Source organism: Furipterus horrens, unplaced genomic scaffold (assembly GCF_987537825.1).
Source record: "Furipterus horrens unplaced genomic scaffold, mFurHor1.1.pri manual_scaffold_1, whole genome shotgun sequence".
NCBI lineage: Eukaryota > Metazoa > Chordata > Mammalia > Chiroptera > Furipteridae > Furipterus > Furipterus horrens.
In genome coordinates, this window is record NW_028327171.1 from 132,414,740 (window position 1) to 132,442,323 (window position 27,584).

General features: G+C 37.7%; 1 protein-coding gene across 1 annotated transcript in view; it reads left to right on the forward strand.

The window, feature by feature from the left end:
* R3HDM1 (R3H domain containing 1) overlaps nt 1–27,584 on the forward strand; it is a 139,592-nt gene that overhangs the window by 79,281 nt on the left and 32,727 nt on the right. Inside the window, exons 18-19 of the mRNA XM_090279494.1 lie at nt 19,704–19,858; nt 23,812–23,963. Of these exons, the coding sequence (XP_090135620.1) occupies nt 19,704–19,858; nt 23,812–23,963 (307 nt within the window). The remainder of the gene's footprint in view (nt 1–19,703; nt 19,859–23,811; nt 23,964–27,584) is intronic.

A 27,584-nucleotide genomic window follows, 5' to 3' on the forward strand; every position in this document is an offset into this window, starting at 1 on the left:
GTAAGTCTTTTGTTTCATTAGCTTCTTGACACATTCCTTCTTCCTTTAAAGTGCAGTAAAGAGTTCAGATCAGTTGAGTTGTTTCCTCGTTCTTTGATTGTTAACTTGAGGTCTATAAATATGTCCTAAGAAAATTTACTTGAGTACTTCCTTCCCATAACCTTGTAAAATCTCTGTTAACCACCGTTGGAAACATTACATGGAAAAAGGTTTTGAAAGAGCATGTCTGTTTTGTTTTGTTTTTTAATCGTTGTTCAAGTACAGTTGTCTAAATTTTTCCCCTGCTGCTCTCCCCTGCCCTGCCCACCCCACCCCCACTCCCACAATCAATCCCCACACTATTGTCCATGTCCATGGAACTTTTATACTTGTTTCTTGACCAGACCCTTCCCCTTCTTTACCCCACTATCCCCCATCCCCTCTGGTCACTACCAATGTTCATAGCAGCACTATTTACAATAGCCAAGTGCTGGAAACAGCCTCAGCGCCCATCAGTGAATGAATGGATCAGAAAACTGGTACATTTACACAATGGAATACTATGTAGCAGAAAGAAAGAACTCCCACCCTTCATGACAGCATGGATGGAAATAGAGAGTATTATGCTTAGTGAAATAAGACAGGAGGCAAAAAACAAGTACTATATGATCTCACCTATAAGTGGAACCTAATGCACAAAACAAATGAGCAAAATAGAACCAGAGGCATGGAAATAATGAAAGAGCATGTGTCTTGTAGTCCCATTTCTGTAAATAATGTAAGTGGGTAGAAAGTAAGGCTAGTTGTAAGTGATTGTTTCTACAAAAAAAATTTCCAAAGTAGTTTTCTCCATACTTTTTTGTATTTTCCATACTTTATTCCTTGAAAACCTATTTTATAATCATATAAAGGTTTTTTAAGGATTATTTTTACTTTTTTATTTTATTTTTTTCCATCACCATTTATCCCTCTATACCCTCTTCCACGTCCATCCACCTCCCTACCCCCCACAATATTTTTTAAAGTTTTTAATGTCCTTTTTTTTTTTTCAGAAATGTTCAAATAAAACCTTCATTTAAAGTTTTGTATATGTATTATGAACTGAGTTCTGTGTTCTTCCTTATCAAGTAAGCACTTTGAGGTTAATTACATGAAATCTGTAGTTCAGCTGCTATGCATTATTCAAGGAGAGTCTTAATGAGTGAACCATGAATTCCAGACTATGGTGATTTGTATTCATGGGATTAAGTTTCATCTTAGTAAAAAAGCAATTAAATATGTTTAACCTTATTATAAACATATTACCTTAAAACGTAATATTACCTCTGGTATCAGAAGCCATTCATTAAAAATGGACACTAAGAAACTGGCCATTCTCAGTCAGCCTGTCAGCACATAGTAAGCTCCAGGTTTTGTGTAGAAATACACACACACACACACACACACACACACACAAAGAAACACATAATGTATGTTTCTATTTATTTTTTTAATTAAATTTATTGGGGTGACATTGATTAATGGGATCATATAGGTTTTAAGTATACATTTCTATGATATATGATCATACGTTGCATTGTATGCCCACCACCCAAATTCAGATCATCTTCTGTCAACATATATTTGGCCCCTTTCCCCTCCCTCCTTCTTACCCCCTTCCTTCTGCTAACTACCACACTGTTGTCTGTGCTATGAATTTCAGTTTTATATCCCACATATGAGTAAAAGCATATGATTCTTAGCTTTTTCTGATTGATTTATTTGGCTTAACATAATATTCTCAAGGTCTACCCATATTATCACAAACGGCAGTATTTCATTTTGTGGCTTAGAAGCATTTCATAGTATATAAGGAGGGACCAAAAACAAAAAAAACTGGAATTATCTTCTGGAAGGTAGGCCTCTTATAATAATGCAGGCTTCCCCTAATAGGTGAGTGTACATCTGTATCAGTACACCAGCTGGTGGTGTTGTGAGAGGCTGCATTCAACTTAAGTGAATTTTTTTTTTAATTTTATTTTTTGTTATTCAATTACAGTTGTCCCATTTTTCCCCCCTTGCTCCCCCCTCCCAGCCCATCCCTTCTCCCACAATTATATCCCTCCCCGTTGTCCATGTCCATGAGTCATTCATATACGTTCCTTGACCTGACCCATCCCTTACTTATCCCCCTTCTCTCCCTCCCCCCTCCCCCCTACTGACTACTATTCTAGTCTTTGCCTATTTAGTTCGTTTGTTTGTGTTGCTCTGTAGTTTCCTGTATTGGGTGATATCATATGGTATTTTGCTTTCTTTGCCTGGCTTATTTCACTAAGCATAATTCTAATTCCATCGATGTTGTCGCAAATGGAAGGAGTTCCTTCTTTCTTTCTGCTACATAGTATTCCATTGTGTAAATGTACCAAGTTTTTTGATCCACTCATCCACAGATGGGAACCTAGGCTGTTTCTAGCACTTAGCTATTGTAAACAGGGCTGCTATGAAAATAGGGGTGCATAAGTTCTCTTGAATTAGGGTTTCAGGATTTTTGGGGTATAATCCTAGCAATGGAATCACTGGTTCAAATGGCAGTTCCATTTTTAGTTTTTTGAGGTAATTCCATACTGTTTTCCATAGTGGCTGCACCAGTCTGCATTCCCACCAACAGTGCAGTAGGGTTCCCGTTTCTCCACATCCTCACCAGCACTTGTTGTTTGTTGATTTGTTGATGATGGCCATTCTGACAGGTGTAAGGTGGTATCTCATTGTGGTTTTTACTTGCATCTCTCTGATGGCCAGTGATGTTGAGCATTTTTTCATGTGTCTATGGACCTTTTGTATGTCCTCTTCGGAGAAGTGTTTGTTCAGGTCCTTTGCCCATTTTTTAATTGCGTTGTTTGTTTTCTTGATGTTGAGTCGTATAAGCTCTTTATATATTTCGGAGATCAGTCCCCTGTCTGTGAAATCATTGGCAAATATGTTTTCCCATATGGTTGGTTTCCTTTTCATCTTGCTGATGTTTTCTTTTGCTGAGCAGAAACTTTTTAGTTTGATGTAGTCCCATTTGTTTATTTTTTCCTTTATTTCTCTTGCCTTGGGAGATGTATCCGTGAAGATATTGTTACGTGTGATATCTGAAATTTTCCTGCCTATGTTTTCCTCTAGGACTTTTATGGTGTCATGGCTTACATTTAAGTCTTTAATCCATCTTGAGTTTATTCTCGAGTGTGGTGTAAGTTGGTGGTCTAGTTTCATTTTTTTGCACGTCCCTGTCCAGTTCTCCCAGCACCATTTATTAAAGAGGCTCTTCTCACTCCATTTTATGTTCTTTCCTCCTTTATCAAAGATTAGTTGACCATAGAGGCCTGGGTTTATTTCTGGACTCTCTATTCTGTTCCACTGATCTATATGTCTGTTCTTATGCCAGTACCAGACTGTTTTGATCACAGTGGCTTTGTAGTATTGTTTGATGTCTGGTATCGTGATTCCTCCTGCTGTGTTCTTCTGTTTCAGGATTGCTTTTGCTATTCGGGGTCTTTTTTGGTTCCATATGAATTTTTGGAGGATTTGTTCTAGGTCAGTGAAATATGTCATTGGTATTTTAATAGGGATTGCATTGACTCTGTAAATTGCTTTGGGTAGTATGGCCATTTTGATGATGTTGATTCTTCCCATCCAAGAACATGGTATTTGCCTCCATTTATTTGTATCTTCCTTAATTTCTTTCTTCAATGTTGCATAATTTTCAGTGTACAGGTCTTTTATCTCTTTGGTTAAGTTTATTCCTAGGTACTTTATTTTTCTTGTTGCTATAGTAAATGGTATTTTCTTTTTTGTCTCTGTCTCCGATATTTTATTGTTGGTGTACAGAAATGCCTTAGATTTCTGTATATTTATTTTGTACCCTGCTATTTTGCCAAATTCACTTATATCGAGTAGTCTTTTAGTGGAGTTTATAGGGTCTTCTAGGTATACTATCATGTCATCTGCAAATAATGATAGTTTTATTTCTTCTTTCCCAATTTGGATGACTTTTATTTCTTTGTCTTGTCTGATTGCTGTGGCTAGGACTTCCAACACTATATTGAATAGAAGTGGGGAGAGTGGACAGCCTTGTCTAGTTCCTGATTTCAGGGGGAATGCTTTCAGTTTTTGTCCATTGAGTATGATGTTGGCTTCAGACTTCTCATATATAGCCTTAATGATGTTAAGGTATGCTCCCTCTATTCCCATTTTGCTGAGTGTTTTCAACATAAATGGGTGTTGTACTTTATCAAATGCTTTTTCTGCATCTATAGATATGATCATGTGATTTTTGTCTTTCATTTTGTTTAGGTGATGTATTATATTTATTGATTTGCGAATATTAAACCATCCTTGCATCCCTGGGATGAATCCCACTTGATCATGGTGTATGATCTTTTTGATGTATTGTTGGATCCTGTTTGCCAAAATTTTATTGAGGATTTTAGCATCTATGTTCATCAGTGATATTGGCCTGTAGTTTTCTTTCTTTGTTGTGTCTTGACCTGGTTTTGGGATTAGGGTAATATTGGCTTCATAGAAAGAGTTTGGGATTTTTCCCTCTTCTTGGATTTTCTGGAATAGTTTGAGGAGGGTAGGAGTTAGTTCTTCCCTAAATGTTTTGTAAAATTCGCCTGTGAAGCCATCCGGTCCAGGGCTTTTGTGTGCAGGGAGATTTTGGATTACTGTTTCAATTTCCTTCTTTGTTATTGGTCTGTTGAGACTTTCTACTTCTTCTTGATTCAGTTTTGGAACGTTATATGTTTCTAGAAATCTGTCCCTTTCTACTAGGTTGTCAAATTTCTTGCCATAGAGTTGTTTGTAGTAATTTCTTATAATTGTTTGTATTTCTGAGGTATCAGTCGTGATTTCTCCTCTTTCATTTCTGATTTTATTTATTTGGGTCTTCTCTCTTTTTTTCTTAATGAGCCTGGCTAGAGGTTTGTCAATTTTGTTTATTCTTTCAAAGAACCAGCTCCTAGTTTTGTTGATTTTTTGGATTGTTCGTTTCGTTTCTATGTCGTTTAATTCTGCTTTAATCTTGATGATTTCCTTTCTTCTTTTTGCCCTAGGCTTTGTTTGTTGTTGCTGTTCTAGTTCTTGTAGCTTTATGGTTAGATTTTTTATTTGAGATTCTTCTATCCTTTTCAGATATGCCTGTATTGCTATGAACTTCCCTCTTAGGACTGCTTTTGCTGTGTCCCATAGGTTTTGGGCCGTTGTGTGTTCATTGTCATTAGTTTCCAGAAGTTTCTTGATTTCCTCTTTGATGTCATTATTAACCCATTTGTTATTTAAGAGCATGTTATTCATTCTCCATGAGTTTGGGTGTCTTTGATTTTTTTCCCTGAGGTTGATTTTTAATTTCAAGGCATTGTGGTCTGAAAAGATGCTTGATATGATTTCAATTTTCTTGAATTTGTTGAGGCTTGTTTTGTGTCCTATCATGTGGTCTATCTTTGAAAATGTCCCATGTGCCTTTGAAAAGAATGTATATTTTGCTTCTTTGGGGTGAAAAAGTTCTATATATATCAGTTAAGTCCATGTGGTTTAGTGTGTTGTTCAATGCCTGTATATCCTTGGTGTTTCTTTGCTTTGATGATCTGTCTGTTGTTGATAATGGAGTGTTGAAGTCCCCTACTATGAGTGTGTTGTTGTTAATATCCTTCTTGTGGTCTTCTAGTATTTGCTTTATGTATTTGGGTGCTCCTATGTTGGATGCATATATGTTTATCAGTGTTATATCTTCTTGATGAATTGTTCCTTTAAGTATTATGAAATGTCCTTCTTTGTCTCTTTTTATTGCCCTTGCTTTGAAATCCGTTTTGTCTGATATGAGGACTGCTACCCCAGCTTTTTTTTCAGGTCCATTTGCTTGGAATATTTTTTTATATCCCTTTACTTTCAGTCTATGTAAATCTTTTGTTTTGAGGTGTGTTTCTTGTAGACAGCAAATTTGTGGGTCCTGTTTTCTTATCCATTCCGTTACCCTATGTCTTTTAATTGGAGCATTTAATCCATTTACATTTAAGGTTATTATTGACGTGTATTTATTCATTTCCCTTTGTACCTCTGTTCCTCTCCTCTCTTGTTCTTTTCTTCTTTTTTCTTAGAACACTCCCTTTAACATCTCTTGCAATGCTGGTTTGGTGGAGATTTATTCTTTCAGTCTTCCTTTGTCTGAGAAACTCCTTATTTCACCTTCTATTTTGAATGAGAGCCTTGCTGGGTAGAGTATTCTTAGTTGTAGGCCTTTGTTTTTCATTGCTTGAAATATTTTTGACCATTCCCTTCTGGCTTGTAATGTTTCTGTTGAGAAATCGGTCGATAGCCTTATTGGAGCTCCCTTGTAAGTTATTTGCTCTTTTTCTCTTGCTGCTTTTAGGATTCTCTCTTTGTCTTGGAATGTTGCCATTTTAACTATGATGTGCCTTGGAGTGGGTTTTTGGGGGTTCCTCTTTATTGGAACTCTCAGTGCTTCTTGAACTTGCATAGCTTTTTCTCTCATCAGGTTCGGAAAATTTTCTGTCACTATTTCTCCTATCAGATTTTCAATTCCATGCTCCTTTTCTTCCCCCTCTCATATTCTGATGATCCTTAAATTATTTTTTCTAATGCTATCCTGTAATTCCCTTACATCTTGTTCATATTTTTTCAATCTTTTTTCATTTTGCTGTATCGTTTGAGAATTATTACCTACATTATCCTCTAACTCACTAATCCGATCCTCTGCTTTGTTTAGTCTGCTTTTGACTGATTCTACTGTGTTTCTCAGTTCAGAGATTGCATTCTTCATTTCTTCCTGGTTCTTGTTGATAGTTTCTATGTCTTTTTTTATGCTGGTGTAGTTCTCTGCAAGATCCCTGTAATTTTCTTGGAACTGTTGGTAACTTCCTTGTAGGTTGTCATAGTTGTTTTTGAGGTTTTCGAGCATATTGAGCTTCTTCACCACCATAGTTTTCAATTCCATGTCTGACATTTGGGCTATGTCTATTCCATCTACCTCTCTTTCTGGGGATTCCTCTTTTCTTTTCATTGAGAGGTTGTTTCTGCGTCTTACCATGTTGGATTCTTCTTGTTTGTTTTTGTTATTTGGATTTGTCTGCTTTGCCTTCCCACCTTTGTGGTATGAGATTTATGGTAGATCTGGGGGTTTCAGTGGTGCAGTCTCTTTGATCTCCTGAGCCTGATGTTCTTGGGGGACCTTTTATATTGTTTGTTTATGCTGTCTGGTTATATTTCAGATTTTTTTTTGTTGTTGTTGTTGTTAGGATATTCCTTCTGGCTTGTTGATGGGAGTCACTCTATCCACTTTATCTCGAATTCTTTTGTGGAGATGTCAGTTCAGCCTTCTTGTGTCGTCTTCTTTTTCTGCGTCCACAGCTGGTCTAATGTGGTGGGTCAGAGATTCCTATTCCTTGTAGCAGTGGTGTGCGCGAGGTGGCCGGCAAGGCGCAATGCAAGGCAGCCAAGAGCCCACTTCAGGTCTGCCACGCCGCGCTCCAGGAAAGCAGGCCACGCTGCACTTTGGGGAAGCTGGCAAGGTGTTTTGTTTTTTTTTTTTCACTCAAGCATCAGTGCGCGCCCAAGGCAGCTGGGGAACTAAGCTCAGGCGTGCCGTGCTGCGCTCCCAGAAAGCAGGCCAAGCCAAGCTCCAGGAAAGCCCTCCAGGTGTTTTTTTGGCTCAAGCACCGGTGCGCGCCCAAGGTGTCTGGGGAACTAAGCTCCGGCCTGCCGCTCCGCGCTCCTAGAAAGCTGTCCGCGGCCGCGCTCCGAGGAAGCCAGCCGCACTGCGCTCCGGGAAAGCCCTTGAGGTGTTTTTTTGGCTCGAGTGCAGGTGTGCACCCAAGAGGCTGGGGAGCTAGCCTCAGGCCTGCAGCGCCATGTTCTGGGCGTTGGTCTTTAGCCTCTTAGGGCAGGGCTGCAGACACTTGTGCTCAGTAGAAGTGAGTGTCTGTGAGTCCTGCTGCCCACCATTCCCGCACCTCCTGAGCTGGCACGCGCAGAGCCTGGGGAAGTGCTCTGCGCTCCGGATTCCGGCCTGGTACTTCAGCCTAGCGCCCACTGGGCTTGCCAGGTGTGTTTGCGCACAGTCTTCTGCGTGTCCAGTGGGCTCTCCCTGCGCCCGTTGGGTCACTGATTTTATGTCTGTTGGCGTGTGTCCGAGGGGCACCTGGACGCACAGCCCTGCGCACCTGGGCCAGTGAATGAGGGCCCTTCCCTATGCGCGCCCCCGCGACCCAAGGGGAGGGTTGGGGGGTGGATGAGCGCACCACTGCACCTGCGCTCCTCAAGAATGGCCTACCACCCCCAAACTTTCCTCCCCTCTCCACCATCCATTAGAGAAAAATATAAAGGAGAATTATGTTCTCACTTGCCCGGCAGCACGCTGTCTCCTGTCCTTCAGCGCCAATGCCACTTGGTCGAGTCCGGTCTCTGCCAGTGGGCAGAGATCCACTCTCCTCCCAACTCCTCTCCCGGGGCAGCCTGTGGTCCCCCAAAATCCTTTGTGTCCTTCCAGCCACAGCTCCGGCAGCCGCCCCAATCAGGAATCCCGTTTCGTCCCCTTTTTTTCCGCTATCCTCCCTAAACAGGTTGTTCCCAGATGGATTTTCTCTAATCCAGCAGTGCCTTGGCTCGACTCCTGCCAGTGTCCAGCTGCTCACTGTGATGTTCTGTCTGCAGTTAGCCCAAACTGCAGAAGAGTCTCGGGAGCCTGAAACCTCAGCCTCTCCTCACTCCTCCGCCATCTTCCCTCTCCTTAAGTGAATTTTTTTTTAAGACTTTTTCAACACATTTGCCCATTTCATGATGGGTCATTTATGAGCGCATTTGCCCGCGCTGCACAAAGTGTTCAGCAGTTTTTGACCAAAAATGGCATGACCCCCATGCGTCACCCTCCCTATTCACCTGATCTCACCCCAAGCAACTTTTTTTTTTGTTTCCCCAGATGAAGAAAGTTCTTAAGGGGAAATGTTTTGCCGATATGGAAGAGGCAAAACAAAAAACAGCAGGTGCATTAAAAGGCATCAAAATCAATGAGTTCAAAAACTGTTTTAAGCAGTGGGAAAAAAACGTCTCAATAGGTATATTACATCAAATGGAGAATACTTTGAAGGTGACTGAAATTTAAACATGTAAGAATAAATACACTTTTTTATAAATAAATTCCATTTTCTTTTTGGATCCCCCTATCACATCTTCTTTATCCAATCCTCTGTCTACCATGAATAAATGCTGCAATGAGCATAAGGGTGCATATATCTTTGCAAATAAATGTTTTCAAGGTTTTCAGGAGGATACCCAGAAGAGGGATCACTGGGTCATATGGTAACTCTATTCTTAATTTTTTGAGGAACTACCTACATTGTTTTTCACAGTGGCTGTACCAGTCTACATTCCTGGCAGCAGTGATTGAGGGTTTCTTTTTTTCACAGCCTCTCCAGTACTTGTAATTTCTTGTCTTGTTGATAATAGCCTTTCTAACAGGTGTAGGTGGTATCTCACTGCAGTGTTGATTTGCGTTTCCCTAAAAGCTAGTGAAGTTGAACATGTTTCATATATCTGTTGACCATTGGTATGTCTTCTTGGCAAAGGTGTCTGTTCAGGTCCCCTGCCCATTTTTTAATTGGATTGTTTTTGTTTGGTGTTGAGTTGTATAAGTTCTTTATATATTGTGGGTATTAACCCCTTGTCGGAGCTGTTGTTTGCAAATATCATCTCCCATTCAGTTGATTACCTTTTTGTTTTGTTACCGCTTTCTTTTACTGTGCAGAAGCCTTTTAGTTTGATACAGTCCCATTCATTTATTTTTGCCTTTACTTCCCTTGCCTTTGGGATCAAATTCATAAAATGTTCTCTATGACCAAGGTCCATAAGTTTAGTACCTGTGTTTTCTTCTATGTAATTTATTGTTTCAGATCTTAATATATAGCTCTTTTATCCATTTTTAATTAATTTTTGTACATGAGGACAAACTAATCTAGTTTCATTCTTTTGCATGTGGCTTTCCAATTTTCCTAGCACCATTTATTGAAGAGGCTTTCTTTTCTACATTGTGTGTTTTTGGCTCCTTTATCAAAAATTATTTGTCCGCATACATCTGGTTTTATTTCTGGGCTCTCAATTCTGTTCCTTTGGTCTTTGTGTGTGTGTTTTATGCCAATACAATGCTGTTTTGATTATCATAGTTCTGTAGTATAATTTGAAGTTAGGTAGTGTGATACCTCAGGTATCGCTCTTTTTATCTCAGAATTACATTGACTATTCAGGGTTCTTTGTATTTTCATAATATCTGATGACTTTTTTGTTCTCTTTCTTTAAAAAATGACATTGATGTGTTTTTTTAATATTTTATTTATTTTTAGAGAGAGGGTAAGGGAGAGGAGTGGGGAGAAAAACATCAATGTGTGGTTGCCTCTTGTGTGCTCCCAACTGGGGACCTGGCCCGCAACCCAGGCTTGTGCCCTGACTGGGAATCGAACCGGTGACCCCTTGGTTCACAGTCCAGCGCCCAGTCCACTGAGCCACCCCAGCCAGTGCAACATTGAGATTTTGATGGTGATTGCATTAAACCTGTATGTTGCTTTGGGTAATATGGCCATTTTAACTATTTTGATCCTTCTAATTCATAAACACAGAATATTTTTTCATTTCATTATGACATTTTCAGTCTTTTTAAATAATGCTTTGTAGTTTTCAATATAGTGGTCTTCACATCCTTTGTTAACTTTATTCCTAGATATTTTATACTTTAGGTTGCAATTGCAAAGGAATTTTTTTTTTTCATTTCTTTTTTCTGAAGTTTCATTATTAGTATATAGGAAAGCAGTGAATTTTTTTAAATTTATTTATTTTTCTATTACAGTTGTCCCACTTTCTCCCCCATTGCTCTCCCCGCACCCCGCCTGCCCCTTCTCCCACACACTGTTTTTGTGCATTGATTTTATATCCTGCAACTTTACTGAATTTGTTTATTGTTTCTAATAGTTTTTTGGTGAGCCTTGAATCATGTCATCTGCAAAAAGTAACACTTTTACTTCTTCCTTCCCAATTTGAATGCCTTTTATTTCTTTCTCTTGCCTGATTGCTCTGACTAGGACTTCCAGAACCATGTTGAATGAGAGTGGTGAGAGTGGGCATCCTTGTCTCTTGTTCCTGATTTTAGCGGAAAAGGTTTCAGGTTTTCACCACTGAGTATGATACTGGCTGAGTGTTTGTCATATATGAGCTTCATTATGTTGAGGTACTTTCCTTCTTTACCCATTTTATTGACTGTTGTAATCATAAATGGATGTCGTATCTTATCAAATGCTTTTTCTGCATCTGTTGATAAGATCGTATGATTTTTATCCTTTGTTTTGTTAATATGATGTATTACATTGATCAAATTGTATGTGTTGAAACATCCTGGTGCCCTTGGAATGAACACCACTTGATTGTGATTTTTTTTTAGTATAATGTAGTCTATTTGCTAGTATTTTGTTTAGAACTTTTTCATCTGTAGTCATAGTAGATATTGGTCTGTAGTTTTCTTCTCTTGTGTTACCTTTGTCAGGTTTCGGTATCAGAGTTATGTTGGCCTCATAAAATGTGTTAGTAAGTATTGCCTCTTTAATTTTTTGGAAGAGTTTAAGAATAATAGGTATCAAATCTTTGAATGTTTGGTAGAATTCACTAGTGAAGCCATCTCAACCTGGAATTTTATTTTGGGGGAGACTGTTGATGGTTGTTTAACTTTCCTCACTGTTTATTGGTCTGTTTAGATTTTGCAATTCTTAATGATTCAGTCTAGAAAGATTATATATTTCTAGGTACTTATTTATTTCTTCTAAGTTATTTAATTTGGTGGCATATAGTCTTTCATAGTACTCTAGTGTGATCCTTTGTATATCTGTGGTGTCTGTAGTAACTTCTCTTTACTTCTGATTTTATTTATATGAGTTTTTTCTTTTTTTCCTTGGTGAGTCTAGCCAGGGGGTTGTCAATTTTATTAATCTTTTCAAGGAACCAGCTATTTGTTGTATTACTTTTTTTACAGCCTTTTTGTTCTCTCATTCAATTCTGCTGTACTTTTTATTATTCCCTCTGCTGACTTTTGGTTGTTTTTGTTCTTCTCTTTCTAGTTCTTCAAGATGTAATATTAGGTTGCTTACTTGGGATTTCTCTTTCTTCTTGAAATAGGCCTGTAATAACAGAAACTTCCCTCTTGTTACTGCTTTCGTTGCATCCCGGAAGTCTTGGTATGTTGTATTGTCATTCTTTTTTGTTTCTGTGTCTTTTGCTTTTGCCTTTTATTTCTTCTGTAACCCAGTCACTTTTTAGTAATTATTGTTTAATCTCCACATATTTGTATATTTACTTCCTTTTTGATCTCTAATTTCAAAGCATTGTGGTCAGAGAATATGTTAGATACAATTTAAGTCTTGAATTTGCTGAGGCTAGTTTTGTGAGCCAACATATGGTCTCTTCTTTGGAATGTTCCATGTACACTGGAAAAGAATGTATAATCTGATGTTCTGGGATGAAAGGCTCTGTAAGTGTCAATTATGTCCATTTGGTCTAATGTGTCATTTAAGGCAACCTCTTTGAAACCAGGGACCAGTTTCACAGAAGATAATTTTTCCATGGTTGGGGGTGGGAGCAGCTCAGGCGATAATGCAAGAGAAGCATTGTTTGCTCACCTGCTGCTCACCTCCACGGACCAGTAACTGTCCACAGCCCAGGAGTTGGGGCTCCTGATTTAAGGACAATATTTTTTTTATTGTTTTTCTGTTTGGAAGATCTATCTAGAGCTGTCAATGGAGTACTAAGCTCCTAACTATGATTGTATTTTTGTGTTTCTCCCTTTAGTTCTGTTTGTAAGTACTTTATGTATTTTGGTACTTCCTGACTGGGTGCATATATATTACACTTTCTTGAAGTAGGGTCCTCTTGATCATTATAAAATGTCCATGTTTGACTCTTGTTACCTTTGTTATCTTGAAATGTGTTGTCAAATATAAGTATGGCTATACCTGCTTTTTGGTGGATGTTATTTGCTTGGAGAATCATTTTCCACCCTTTCACTTTGATTCCGACTTTGTCTTTGTACCATAGATGTGTCTCCTAAAGGCAGCATAAGGGTTTTGTTTTTGTTTTCTATCCAGTCTGCTACTCTGTGCCTCTATATTGGTGAATTCAGTCTATTTATATTTAGGATAATTCTTGATGTGTAAGGATTTCCTAGAGCCATTTTATCTTTTGTTTTCTGGTAGTTGGGTGCCTCCTTTGGTTCTTTTCCTTTGTGTTTCTGTTGTTTTTTTGTTTAATGGTATTCCATACTTTCCTTTGTTTTCTCTTTTTTAAGCCATGTGCTTCAATTTTGGGTTTTTTGTGTGTGGTTACCATTTTATGTGTAGGTTTATGAAAAAGAAACAGTATATACAGTAGTTCTTTTTCTTTTAAACGCATCTGATCTCCATCCTCCTTTGCAAATTCATACCTTTACCTCTCCTCTTTTATGTTTTTGTTGCCATAAATTATCCCTGTTCACACTGTAAGTGTTATTTGTAGTGTCGTGACCTTTTTTGTTTCAGGTAGAGTAACGCTCTTTGAGTATTTCTTACAGTGGAGGTTCTCTAGTGATAAATCCCCTTAGCTTCTATATGTCTGGAGAAGTCTTTATTTCTCTTAAATTTAAAGGATAACTTTGCTGGATATATTATTCTTGACTAGTAATTTCTCTCTTTCAGTAATTTGAATATTTGGTTCCACTCCCTTCTGGCTTGTCGAGTTTCTGCTGAGAAGTCCAGTGATAACCTAATGGGCTTTCCTTCCTAAGTTAATTTTTTTCCTCTGGCTGCCTTGAGAATTCTTTCTTTGTCATTAATTTTTGACAGTTTTAATGCAGTGTGCCTTGGAGAAGACCTCTTTGGATTGAGGTAACTAGGTATACTGTTTCCTTCTTGGATTAGAGCAGTGGTTCTCAACCTTCCTAATGCCGCAACCCTTTAATACAGTTCCTCATGTTGTGGTGACCCCCAAATAACTAAAGCATAGTGATTAATCACAAAAACAATATGTAATTATATATGTGTTTCCTGATGGTCTTAGGCGACCCCTGTGAAAGGGTCGTTCAACCCCCATAGAGGTCGTGACCCACAAGTTGAGAACCGCTGGATTAGAGGATCGGCTCTTTTTATAGGTGTTTCCTGATGGTCTTTGGCGACCCCTGTAAAAGGGTCGTTCAACCCCCAAAGAGGTCGTGACCCACAGGTTGAGAACCGCTGGATTAGAGGATCGGCTCTTTTTATAGGTGTTTCCTGATGGTCTTTGGCGACCCCTGTGAAAGGGTCATTCGACCCCCAAAGAGGTTGTGACCCACAGGTTGAGAACCGCTGGATTAGAGGATCGGCTCTTTTTATAGGTGTTTCCTGATGGTCTTTGGCGACCCCTGTGAAAGGGTCATTCGACCCCCAAAGAGGTTGTGACCCACAGGTTGAGAACCGCTGGATTAGAGGATCGGCTCTTTTTATAGGTTTGGAATGTTCTCATCAAGTACTTGTTTGACTAGGCTCTCCTCTCTGTTCTCCCCCTTCTTCTGGTATGCCTGTTCTAATGGAGTCAGATAGTTCTCACAGAGTTATTTCTTTTTATGCTCAAGTCTCTCTTCCATCTGTGTCACTTCTATCTTTAATATTACTAATCCCTTCCTGAATCTGCTCTATTTCTTGAGCTTACTAGTTCACTCTGGATCTCTTTTATTGAGTTCTTCATCTCCAGAATTTCTGGTTGGTTCTTTTGTAAAGTTTTGATCTTTTTGGTAAAGTACTTGTTTTGTTCATTGATTTGTTTTCTGAGCACATTAAAACCACCTGTGTTTTCCTACACCTCATTGAGTATTGTCAGAGCTGCAATCTTGAATTCTCTGGCATTAATATCACATATTTTCATGTATTTGTTTGTTTTCTGGAAATTTTTTATTCTTTTTCTGAGCTTCCTCACTACCTTGGTTATTCGTGGTATTTTATGGATTGCTTCTCTGTCTAGGTATCTGTGTTTGAGTAACACTTACCTACTGATTAATACAAAGAGGTCTCTCTTATTTTTTCAGTAGGTGGTGCTGAATTGAGGGTTTTCTTTTATTATTATTATTATTATTATTATTATTATTATTATTATTGACTTTAGAGAGGAAAACAGAGACATCCATCTGTTGTCCCATGCATTCAGTGGTTGATTCTTGTATGTACCCTGACCAGGGAATGAACCCACAATCTTGGCATATTGAGATGACACTTCATCCAACTAAGCTACCCGGCCTGGGCTGAATCACAAGGTTTTTAGCTCCAAGAAATCCCAGTGCTGTCCCTCACAGCCATCAGTGTGTAACTATAGTTTAGCCAAGGTGCATGGGGAAGAGCCAGACTGTTTTGCCCTCCTGGTAATAGTGATCTTGGACTTCCATGTAGTCCCCACGCTGCGCCCTGACCTCAGGACCTGTCACAGAGCACAGCCTTTACTTGAGGGAAAAAGCGATTCTGTAGTACTAATTCTTGGGTTAGCAGATGTGCTCTACAGCCTGACACCAAGGGAGAGGGAAGGCAAGCTCTGGGAGGCTGTGGGGCAGCAGGGCTCTGTGGCTTTGTTTCTCTGCCTGGAATACCAACCACCTAACAGCCATTCTGTGTCCTTCCTAGGTCTGGCTTAGCTGTGGCTCATACTGAAGGAGTGCCCACCAAATGAATCTCTTTGCTTCTCTAGGCTGAGTGCTGCTCTGTGGTTCATCTCAGCCCTTCTTCCTTACCACTTGCCCATCTTTAGATGTTTCAATTCTCAAGTCTCTCAGGCATACTTTGCATTGAGCAGGGAATCCTTTGAACATTTATAGCTGTTCAAATTGTTGGGACTTCAAGGGGCTCTCTCACACCACCATTTTTCTGACATCATTCTAATGTGTTTCTGCTAAAAGACACCTCTCCATGTGCAATATCTTCCTGCTTGTCACCATAGATAAACCGCCCATGCTCCTCTCTCCAAAGGCAACACCTTCCCTTGTGCGCAAGATTCCATCCTCTATAATCATTATCTTATTTTGGTTTCATTCTGTTAAGAATATGTTTTTTTCCTGTTGTTTAGTCAATAAGCATAAATAAGAGTGCCCACTTTTTTGGCTTGGCTATGTGATAGGTGGATATGGGTGTTTTTTGAGGGGGACAGTGTTTGTTTGTTTAATGAGCGTGATGTTAAAGTTTCTAATCTCACTTAAAAAACACAGCATATTTCAGTGTTTTTTAAAAGCATACAGCAACCATGAGTCAACAGTAAATAAGAACAGTTTTGTATTTCATGTAGAATTTTAGTGATGTTGAATAAGACATTGAATAAAATTATGAAATTAATAAGAGCGCTTCTTAAGGAAGATATTTTCTTTTAAAGGGCTTGGCATTATTATTTTTAATAGCTCCGTTATTTAAGACCTTGTTTCTGTTCATTTATGCCACTTCTCAGTGAAGTACTAATAGTAGTCATTTTTCTCCTTTCACGGTCTTTAAAATCTAGAACTTCTGGTTAATTCTCACTGCTCTTTCACTTGTAAACTCTTTGGTTGTCTGCCAGTATTCTATTCTACTTCATTTTCTACTTTTCACTCAACATACCATATCCAACCACTCCTGTTTCCTGTTCCTCAAGCATGTTATTCATTTTTTACTTTTATCCAGAACTTTTACTTTTAAGTCCAGCACAAATGTTACTACCTCATACCAGTCAGGGTTCATTTCTCCCTCTTATTTTTATAAGATCCTATTTATTCTGCTATTCTGATATGATGTCATGACTGAGAACACCTAATTTCAAAGATAGGGACCGTGTCTGTCACCCACCAGACACATCCTTTTTACTACCCCCTATAACAAATGACTAGGTATCAGGGAAAACATTTTAGATGTCATGTTATGTTGTCATATTTTCAAAGCATGCATGATGTTTATGTGGAGATGTACATACATGTGTATATATTTATATATATATTTATTAGTAGTCATGGATATTAAGGGGCATTTCATTGCATTCAGGAATCTGAAATATCACTAGAAATTCACTGATGCAGATTCTACATGTTCCAGTGACTCTACATTACACTACTATGACATACAGTCTGTGGTGAAAGCTTTCTGTGTCACTTCCTTTTCATAAGAGAGGATTTTAGGCAGGAGACCTCCAAGGTGCATCTCCAAAAATTAGTAAATATATTTTTCATTTAAAGGCCTTTTATTAAATAATCATAACTTGAAAGTTTTCACATGGAATTTTTAAAATAATTAACTATTAGATGATTTAGTTTTATGTTTTTTAAGGTTTTATTTATTTATCTTAGAGAGAGGGGAAGGGAGGGAAGAACAGAGGGAGAGAAGCATCAGTGTGTGAGAAAGACATCAGTGGGGTGCCTCTTGCATGCCCCCAACCAGGGACCTGGCCCACAACCCAGTCATGTGCCCTGACCAGGACGCAACCCACTGAGTCACACCAGTCAGGGTAGATGATTTAGTTTTAAGTTTGAGGTAAGTAAAGCATTTTTTTAGAGTTAGTAAACTTGGAGAAAGAAAATCAGATACATATTTGCACGTATACTGGCTTTTTTTTTTTCCCCCTCAAAGTTTTCTTTCAGAGCAACCTAAAACTTTGAATATACTGTGAAAAAGTACAAAAGGAACTCGAGAAACACTTGAAGTTTCTTGGGGGATATTTCTTAGTCAAGGTATTTTAAGTCAAATTATATTACACTGAATTCTGTTAGATATACACATTTTTCTTTTAAAATTTAGTGAACTGTAATTCTAACAAGTTCATTGTAAGAAGTTACTTTCCCAGTTTACAAAGAACTGAGCCCACAGTCTAATGCTGCAGTGCGTGTGTGTCTACAGAGGTATTATTTCCAACACAGGAAAGCACGTTATAGTCAAATCCCATTTTTACTCCTGTCCCTTTATTTTCCTAGGAGTAGAAGTGTATCAGTGTATTTTTTGACAGTGTTTAGTATTTAGGGTATAAATTCAAAATACTTGTCATTTGGTAAACTGTATATAGGGTTGATTGTTAATTATTATGCTGAAGAACAAGAAATAAGTTTCTTTTGCTCATCCTTTATCTGCCTACAAGTTTAAATATTCTAGGAAATTTATGGGGAGAAAGGTTTAAGAAACAGCAAATTACCAATCACGTATTACAGTAAGAACTGGAATTACATTTTTTTGTAAAGAGTTAAAATGGTGAGAAGTCATTTGAAACATGACCATGAAGTACTGTTGTTGTAGAAATAGCATCATTTTCCAAAACCCTTCACTATTAAAGGATTTACTATAACTGCATTTTTACTTTGTTGCTGTTAATATGTTCCTTAGTTACCAGATATACTTTGTATTTATGACTTTAGAGAAGGTTAATGCTAGAGTTTATTCAATTATTTAGTCACTGAGCAGAATCATTAAAGCTTTTGGGTAATTAGAGTGATGTTGTTGTTTACAATCAATACCTGAGATGGGATCTATGCCATTTCTCTTGCTTTGGGGATTAATAAGGATGAAAATGAAAATTGGTATTTATTAGATAGCAAAAGATATTTATGGTATTATCAGAGAAATATCATTTCACTGATCTTTAGTTATAGAGATTTGTATAAGCAGTGCCATAATTTACTTCATCCTTGTAGAAACTTAAATACCCTGAAGCTGGAAGATTATTTATTTTTATCTATTCTCCTTTTTTTTTTAATAAAGGTTTTGTTGTAGTTTCTAATAATTTACATAAGTCTTGAACTAATTGGTTTACCTAAAGGAATCCTCTTAGGATCAGAAGACAAAATTCACTTCATATTCACTACTCAAAATGTATCATGATGGATTCTTATCTAAATAACCTGTAAATTCACTTAATTAATTACTTAAATTACTTACCATCAGGGCCTTCAGTTTAGGGAAGAGTTGTCTTTTTCCCTTTGATTTGTGACTTCTGGCAGATTACTTAATCTCTTTCAGCATCTTTTTCTCTGTCTAGTGAGTGACCTTAATAATACAGTAAGGAAATAATCTAAAAAAAATATTACTAAATAACTCCATTTTTCTTGTGCCCTTGACACATTCATAATATAAAGATTTATATCTTAGTGAGATTTTGGGGGGTGGTGACTTCCAGAAATGCCAGCTTTGTGAGCATGCAACCTCTGCAGTTACACAGGGACCAGTGCTTACGGTAATGTCCTATTACTGATACAGAATTCTCAATAATTTTTTAACAAGGGGACCCTACTTTTTCCTTTTGCACTGGGCCCCACAAATAATGTAGCTAGTCCTGGTCCCTAGAATCTAGTTGTCATAATAGACTGTAATACATACTAAATAGTAATAGTAATTGTCTGTATAAACCAAGTCTGTGATTCTATAAGTTTTTGCCACTGCAAAGAAAATCTTTTTACACAAATTTAATTTGAATCTATTTTAAAGGAGAAGAAAATGTAGCTGACTTGGATTACCTACATAGTGAACTTTTTAAATGTTAGCTCTCATAATAGAAGGTTGTGGGGTTTTTGTGTTTCTTTTCTTTTCTTTTTTTTTTCGCGATTTGCTATTTAAACAAAATTATGTCCATTTTAGAACACAAAGAACTTCTTAAACTACAAAAACATTCTACTAGATGAAATAAAATAAATTCAAAGCAGGATTTAACTCATTGTGCCATTACAGGTTATCAAGTTATGCCCAACCAGCAGCAAAACTACCAAGGAATAGTTGGAATTCAGCAACCCCAGAGTCAGAGCCTCGTTGGTGGCCAATCCAACGGCACTGGAAATCAAATGCAAGGAGTGGTCATCCCCTATGCTTCAGTGCCAGCATATCAGGTACATTATCACTCACCTACTTTGGGTAGAGATAATTTTAAATAAATAAAATGTATAGCTACACTGCATCATCTGTCTTCTTTTAATATGAGAATAATGCTCTGTAATATATAACTGTATAGTTTAAGAGTTTTATTAGTCATAGCAGCTTTGTTTTATCCACATTTTATTGCTTTCTTCATTCACTTCATTCGTTTTTAGGAAAAATATCTGAACCACTTTGTTATTGACAAGTAAATTTTGTCTGGCATTGACTGTGTTTCCAGCTACATAATTATATGAGCAATTGTCTTATTCTATAATTCAGCTCCTTAGAAAGTCTTTTGTGGAAAGAGTGGAGTGGAAGGGAAAATAGAGATGGAAGTAGATATTTGGAATAGTGAGATAGAATACAGACTGCGATCAGTGTTCATAGAATAGAGGAGATTATGCAGTTGCCCATGCTGAAACTGATTTTTTTCCTCCACCTCAATCCCAAAAGGAATGACATGTATTAAAAATGACATGGATTTTTAACTTATAGTTCTAAAGCAGAAATAGCTACTGTTTCATAAATAAGTCATATTTTTTAGTAAATATGCCATATTTTCAGAAATTTATTTTATCTCCCTTTATCTTTCTAGAATAACTTGCAAGTAGGTTTGTTTTATTAAGCCTCATGATTTTCCATAACTGAATTTATTTATTTATTTTTAGAGAGGGGAAGGGAGGGAGAAAGAGAGGGAAAGAAACATTGACATGTGGTTTCCTCTCACAAATCCTCAGCTGGGGACCTGGCCCGCAACCCAGGCATGTGCCCTGACCAGGAATTGAACTGGCCACCCTTTGGTTCGCAGGCCGGCGCTCAATCCATTGAGCCACACTATCCAGGGCTCATAACTGAATTTAATGTTAAGAAATACAAAGATCATTTTCATTCATCTCAGCAATGTAAAATCAATCTGGTTAGGAAGATAAATATACATATATTTTGTCTAAACATATGTAAACAAATTTGTGATAGTATACAAACCGATAACTGAAAAAAGCATGAAATACAGCCATGAACAGATTAGGGACTTAATATAGAAGTCTTCTGGGAAGATATTAACCTTTAGCTATCTCTTAAAAGAACGTTACAGGCATAAATTGGTTTGGAAAACATTCTGAGGATAGAGAAGTGTATGAGCAAAGGTGATAGTATATTCCATTCAGTCCCAGAAAATTAAAATTGAAATTGAAATGTGAAATTGTCAAGGATTGTTGAGCACTAAAAAATATGTCTAGTTTTTAAGCCCCCTAATTATAGAAGCAACTAAGAAAAAAGAGAAAAGATACTATGAAACTAGAATTTAACATCTTTCTTTTCTCACATTTTTCATCCCTTTTTCATTCATATTCTCTATGCATGAGGCTAAGTACATGAGACTGTCCATCTCCTACCTTCTTCATAGGATTGGTACCACGCCAGGAACTCTCCTTTCTCAAGGACCCTGCTCATGCTACCCAATCCAGTACATTGACAATCTGTTAAATAAGATGCCCAGGCACTGTGTAAATAAGATTGGCCCTTGACCTTTAGTGGCTCACAGTCCAGTGCAAGAAATATAATTTAAATAAACTATAAGATTGTTAATGTATTTTTTAAAAATGAAACTAGATACTAAAAATGCTTCAGATCAAAGACAGTTACTATAATTTCTATAGCATACTTTTTTTATAAGCTATAAATTATTTTCCTGTAGTATTTCATGTAATCTTCACATTGGATGAATGGCTGTGAGAAGTGTTGCTCTGATGAGCAATGAATGACAGCCTCTTTACACTTTCACCTACATTTAGTAGATGAGCTAGGTGGTGATAAACTTATCAAAAAAAAAAGGCCAGAAAAGTCATCTGTTCTTATTAGAGTGTATTCTGTAGCTGTTTTATCCCTCTTTCTTTTTTGGTACTTCAGTTTTTTTCTTTACCACTGGTTACAGATTTATTCTATAGCTTAAATCATCTAGATTGAGCTGTGTCATTTTTCCTAAATCTGCCCAGTGTATGTATTAACTTAGATACAATCAGAAATAATATCAGAATGTTAACACTGCCTCAGTAGACAAAAAGACTGAAATATATTGTGTTATACAGAGTTACAAACCAGTAACTTTCTCTTTGCAATGATTGAGCCAGATTAAAAGTAATTAAGAGATTACTGTGTATTTCGAAAGGACCAGTAACATTTCAGAAACATGCTGTATAGGCAAGATTTAGAAGTTAATCATGAACTTAATAAGTCATGGAGCCCACATATAGAGAACAGGGCAAAGTGGTTAAGGAACTGAGGCTCTGGAGCCAGAAGCCACGGGTTCAAATACTGACTTCCCTACTTACTAGGTCTACAACCTTGGGCAAGTTACTTAATCATAGTTTCCCCATCTATAAAACAGAGATGATATGAGTATCTTACTAAGGTTGTTAGGAAGACAAGGTAATAATACAAAAAATGTTTAGAACAGAACCTGAACGTGGTAGTAAGTACTCAGTGTTGTTAACTTTTATTGTCATCTCTGTTAGTAATATTGCTATCATTGCTACTACTGTTGCTAAGTAAAATCATCACCATAATCATCAGAAGCTTTTATATTGACTTTATTTACCAAAATCACTTTAATCCAACTGTAATGTGGTACATTTGTAAATTAGGAACCCATTATACTTATGTAGTTTCTATTTTAGAAATGATAGGAATTAGAGAACTGAAAAACAGAATTGAAGACTCTCTTTTATGTTCATATGGTTTTTATATAGGTAATATAGAAAAAAGAATAGAAATATACACTGTTCACCAAATGCCCACTGTGCTAGGACCTGTAAATAGAGATTGTAATAAAGGTAATACCTCCCCTGAGATGGAGGTGGCATTTCATTTTTTCTGATAAGGAACTGGGACCTCAGAATAGTTCAGTCATTTGCCCAATGTCACATAGATAGTAAAGTGATGAAGATTATATCACCAGCCCCTGGCTGGTTTGGCTCAGTGGATTGAGCGTCGGCCTGCGAGTTAAGTGTCGCTGGTTCGATCTTCCAGTCAGGGCACATCAGAGAAGGAAAACTCTGACTCCAAAAAACCTCCGCTGCCTTGCGGCATACCTCTTCAGGGGAAAGGCTAAGGGAGTAAACCCCGACAGAAAATCCGGAGCCGGAGTCCCTAAGGCGGTTTGACGTTGTAGTCAACACCGGCAACTCCTGCGGCGCACCTGAAGCCAAGCTGTATTGACTCCGTCTTTCCCTTGGACCCTTCAGCTGCGAAGAGAGGGGGGGTCTGCTGCATGGGCAACAGCAGACCCTCCATATCACCCTGCCCAGGCTCTGTAGCTTCAGCTCCGCTGGAGAGGACACTCCAGCGTCATCGCAAGATGTCGATTTAACACAGGAGGAGACAGATACCGTGTCACTCCCGAGTTGGACTGCACAGCCATTCTCGGCGGTGCAGATAGACTCTTAAGAAGCTACACCATCGTCTCTCGAGACGGACGGCTGCCGACGACGACGACGAGATAATCTTGAGCTTCAAGGCTCACACTCTTTCTGATCCAGTGTTTCTCACTGGTGCCCTGGCTGTGTTTTTCTTAGCTCTACCTGAGGCAAATTGTATTACTCCTTCCATATCAAATGGTCATCTTTATTTGGAAAGTTTTATTTTTTTTTTAAATAACTTTTACTTAGGGACATACGTCTAATTTTTTAATAATGGAATGCATCTAGCCTACTTTACAATTGATAAATGATAGCGAAAAACAATAGCTGGCTGAAGAGAGCATAGAAATAAAGTGATAGTGTTATGGCTAACTTAACAGGACAACCTACTGACAATTTCAGCTTATTCCTAACTAGACCTACTTATAAAGTTTTATGAAGGCTAGGGACACTAACATTTACAAGGTTTTGAAAAACACTTTCCTTTTAAATTGTCTTTCAAATTTTAGGTTTCACTGCCTCAAGGTTCTCAAGGAATTGCCCATCAGACTTATCAACAGCCTGTTATTTTCCCTAATCAATCTAATCAAGGATCTGTGCCCACAGCAGGAATTCCAGTTTATTATAGTGTCATTCCACCTGGCCAACAAAATAATTTAAGGTGAGTATGACTAAGAAACCTAATTCTATAGCTTCTCATTTTTTATCAGGATATTGGTCTGTTAATTTTTAAAGTTTCCTCTGGGGCATTACCTGAGATCATTCTCTAAGGTAGAATAGAAAAAGTATGATACAATCTATTTTTCTACTCCTTCTTTTAACAAAATTAATGTAAGCAAAGCATTCCTTATATAAACTAAAGATTCAAGTATTTCTCTTAAAACTAGTCTCCTTTTACTTACCCAAGTAGAATAAAATAGTTGACCATAGACCTTGGAGTTTAAAGCATTTGTTTGTTATTATTTAATGGTTTTGTGGGTGTTTGGTGAGAATATATTGCCTTTATATAACATCAGCAGCAAAATACCATGCTGAAGTTTTTCAGGTTCTGGGGATCTCATTTTTTATCAATAAACAGAGAGAGGTACATAAGAAAAGCAAATAATAGTAGCTCTATATTAAAGCAAGTCATGAAGTATTCCATTAGCTACTTCAACTTGGAAAAGCAGAAGCTTCTCTGATAAGCCTAATGTGTTAAAAATAGTAATCTTCCTTTGAATTGGGTACTTTTAGTTTGAGCCTCAGAATGTATTACAGTCCTTCATTTATTTTTATGACATCCCTGTAATGTTTCCAAAGGAGCCTTAGTGCTCATACTAAGAAGGGGCCCTTAGTTATAATTGCTGTTAAGATGTACCACCCAGTTATGGTTACAGGTGGTATTTAGGGGTGAAGAGAGGATTGACATACTTGCTTCATTAAATCTGCTTGGGGACTTGGCTCTCATTTTATGTGTTGTCAGAAATATACACACAAGAGGAACTCACATGGCTATGTGGCTGCCACAGATTGAAGAAGCCTAGGTTCTTTATTTATTTTTTTTAATGTATTTTATTGATTATATTGTTACAACAGTTACAATTTTCTCCCCTTTACTCCCCTCTACCCAGCATCTCCCTCACCCAGCAATCCCCCTCCAAGTCCATACCCCTGGTTTGTAAAAAATAACTATCCCCCCCCCCCCCAGATATTAAAACCCTTTGTAATCTTGTAAAGGACAATGGGCGAAGGTCTCAAGCTCCTCTAGCTGCTTCAAGCTGGACGTGGTCGTCGTCCTACCTACCCTTGGGTCCAGAAAACCCTAATAGTAGGGGTGTGGAGGGGAGGGTGGCCTTCCCACATGGGGATGGATCGTGCAGACTCCAGGTCGGTTGGCGGTCTCCGGACAACGGCATGCTTGGTTTAACAGGCTGGCATCCTTGTTGTGTTCTGGGGGCAACAGATTTGGCGAAAAGGGTTAAAAGACATCATTCAATCCATAACTACTAGATGACAAAAGGCAGGGATTAATTTTTCAATGTTCCATATTAGGAGAAAGAAAAAAGAAAGAAAGAAAGAAAAAAAAAGAAAAAAAGGGCTTCTTTGTAGGAAGGTGTGCTAGGCATATTTCACCTGTCCAAAACCCTTTTGCCCACCATACTTAGTTTGGGCTGAGGGAAATCTTTTAGGTTTCCCCCCTCTCAGGCCTCTGGGCTCTTTCTGTCCAAGCCTTTAGGATAGAAAAGAGAAACCAGTTTTAAAGTGAAGCCCACAGACCACCCCATTCTTCACCAACCCAGCCATTTAGTTCAGCCAAACCGTTGAGTCTCAGGAGGCAGCGCTGCAGACAGGATTAAGTGAGAAGCCTAGGTTCTTTTAACAACAAGTTGGTTGTGAATCTTACTGGCAGCTTCGGAGTTTTATGTTGTAATGAGCCCCAGATCTTTTGAGGTAGAGTTGCTACACAATAAAAATAGAAATGTACACTGCACTAGATTTCCCATTTGTTGTGTGTGTTTAAGTCCCGTAAACAGGGAGAAAATACTCTCAATCTGAGCCTCTTTCTAATTTATGTAAGTTTGGGGGCTATAATACCAATTCAGTTTCTGAATTGTCAACTAAAGGCAGAATTCTGTGCCAAAGGAGGCAAAGTGGATATTGCAAAAATTTTTGAATCATCTGCTTTTTGAGCCAAAGTGAAACCTGTCATGTATTTGAGAGAAAATTATGAAAGTAATCATTCCTTTGTAGGACAGAGGCTGAAAGAAATAGGTATTATTTACTACAGAGACCAAAAGACACCTGTTTTTATACATTGCTTCTATAGTCCTACAGACAAGGTAGACAGGCTTTCATGAAGGAAGGAGATGAAGCCTGTCAGAATCTGTATAACATGTTTATTATATTATCAATACCTTGAAACAAAAAAGATCTTATCTACCAGACTTCTGAGGCACCTGCCCATAGGAGTATGTGTGGAGCTGAGAGGGCAATTCTGTACCCACCTTTATTTTCAGTCTTATTTTAAGCATGATGGCAGAATCTGAAAGCTGTCCAAGTATACAGTAATGACTACACTTTGAATGAACCATACATATTTTTAGTCCCTGAGCCTGCTTTTCCAAGAAAATAAAAATTTGAGACCTATCCTTAGCCTGAGGAGTTGTAGAAGCACAGCAATTAAAATGTAAATGAGATTCCCCAATGACTTCAACTTGAATTTTGCAGAATAGTCTTTGAAATTATTCAGTTTAGGACTGTGACCTAGATAAGGCAGTATATTTGAACTAAGGTAGCTATAAATTGACAGTAATGATGGATTATCATATAACAAACTGGCATTGATGTATTCCAACTGCAGATTACCAAATAGAATGTTTTGCATATAAAGCAGAAATGTGTATCCTGTTCAGACTTTTATCCTGATACCTATTAGACTTGTTGTTTGGTAGGAAATCAAGTCACATACAAAATTAATTAAGGACCCCTGTGGGTAAAAAAAATTTGTTAACTAATGACTTCTTTCAAAATATAATGGCATTCTTTACAGAAAATTTTATTTCTAGTTCTTGGTAGTATTTAATAAACAAATAGCCATAATATTCAGATTTCCACTTGAAGATCAGCTGTTGGCATTTATTTTTAATCAGATCATTGAGTTACCATCTAAGTATTAATATATACAGACCATCCCTTTATAATTCTAGATGTGCTAGTTTGTATAAATTATGTTTTATTTTACATATTCCAGTGTATTTACATACAGAGCAGAGGTTTGTCTGACTATTTACACACCTAGAACAGGCCTGGTCCAGGTGGAAGCTTGGTAAATCCATACTGAATGGAAATACTTCTGTAGCAACAGAGGCCAACTTGAACATATGTGTTTGTACATATATATAATTAATTCTTATTTATGTATTATTGTTTCTGTAACTTCTATATACTTAAATTTTTTATTAGATTTTTTAATTACAAAAGAAATACTTGCTGACACAAGTGGAGTAATCAATAAAAGATGTGTAAAAGGAAAGCTAACCATCCTGTTCCCACTCCGTCCCCACCTCCAGGTCACAAGCACTCATAAGCTTGCTGCTCATACAAACACACACATATAAATGCACATATATTGGAATTGGTTGGGTAGCTTCTAATGAAATAGACATTATTTTGCATTTTCCCCTTATTAATATATTATGACTATCAGATGAGTGTTAGTCTAAAACATTCTGTTGTGTGGGGTTTGGGGTTTTTTTTCCTTTTAATTCCTTTACAAACATAATTCTACATATGGGATCATGTC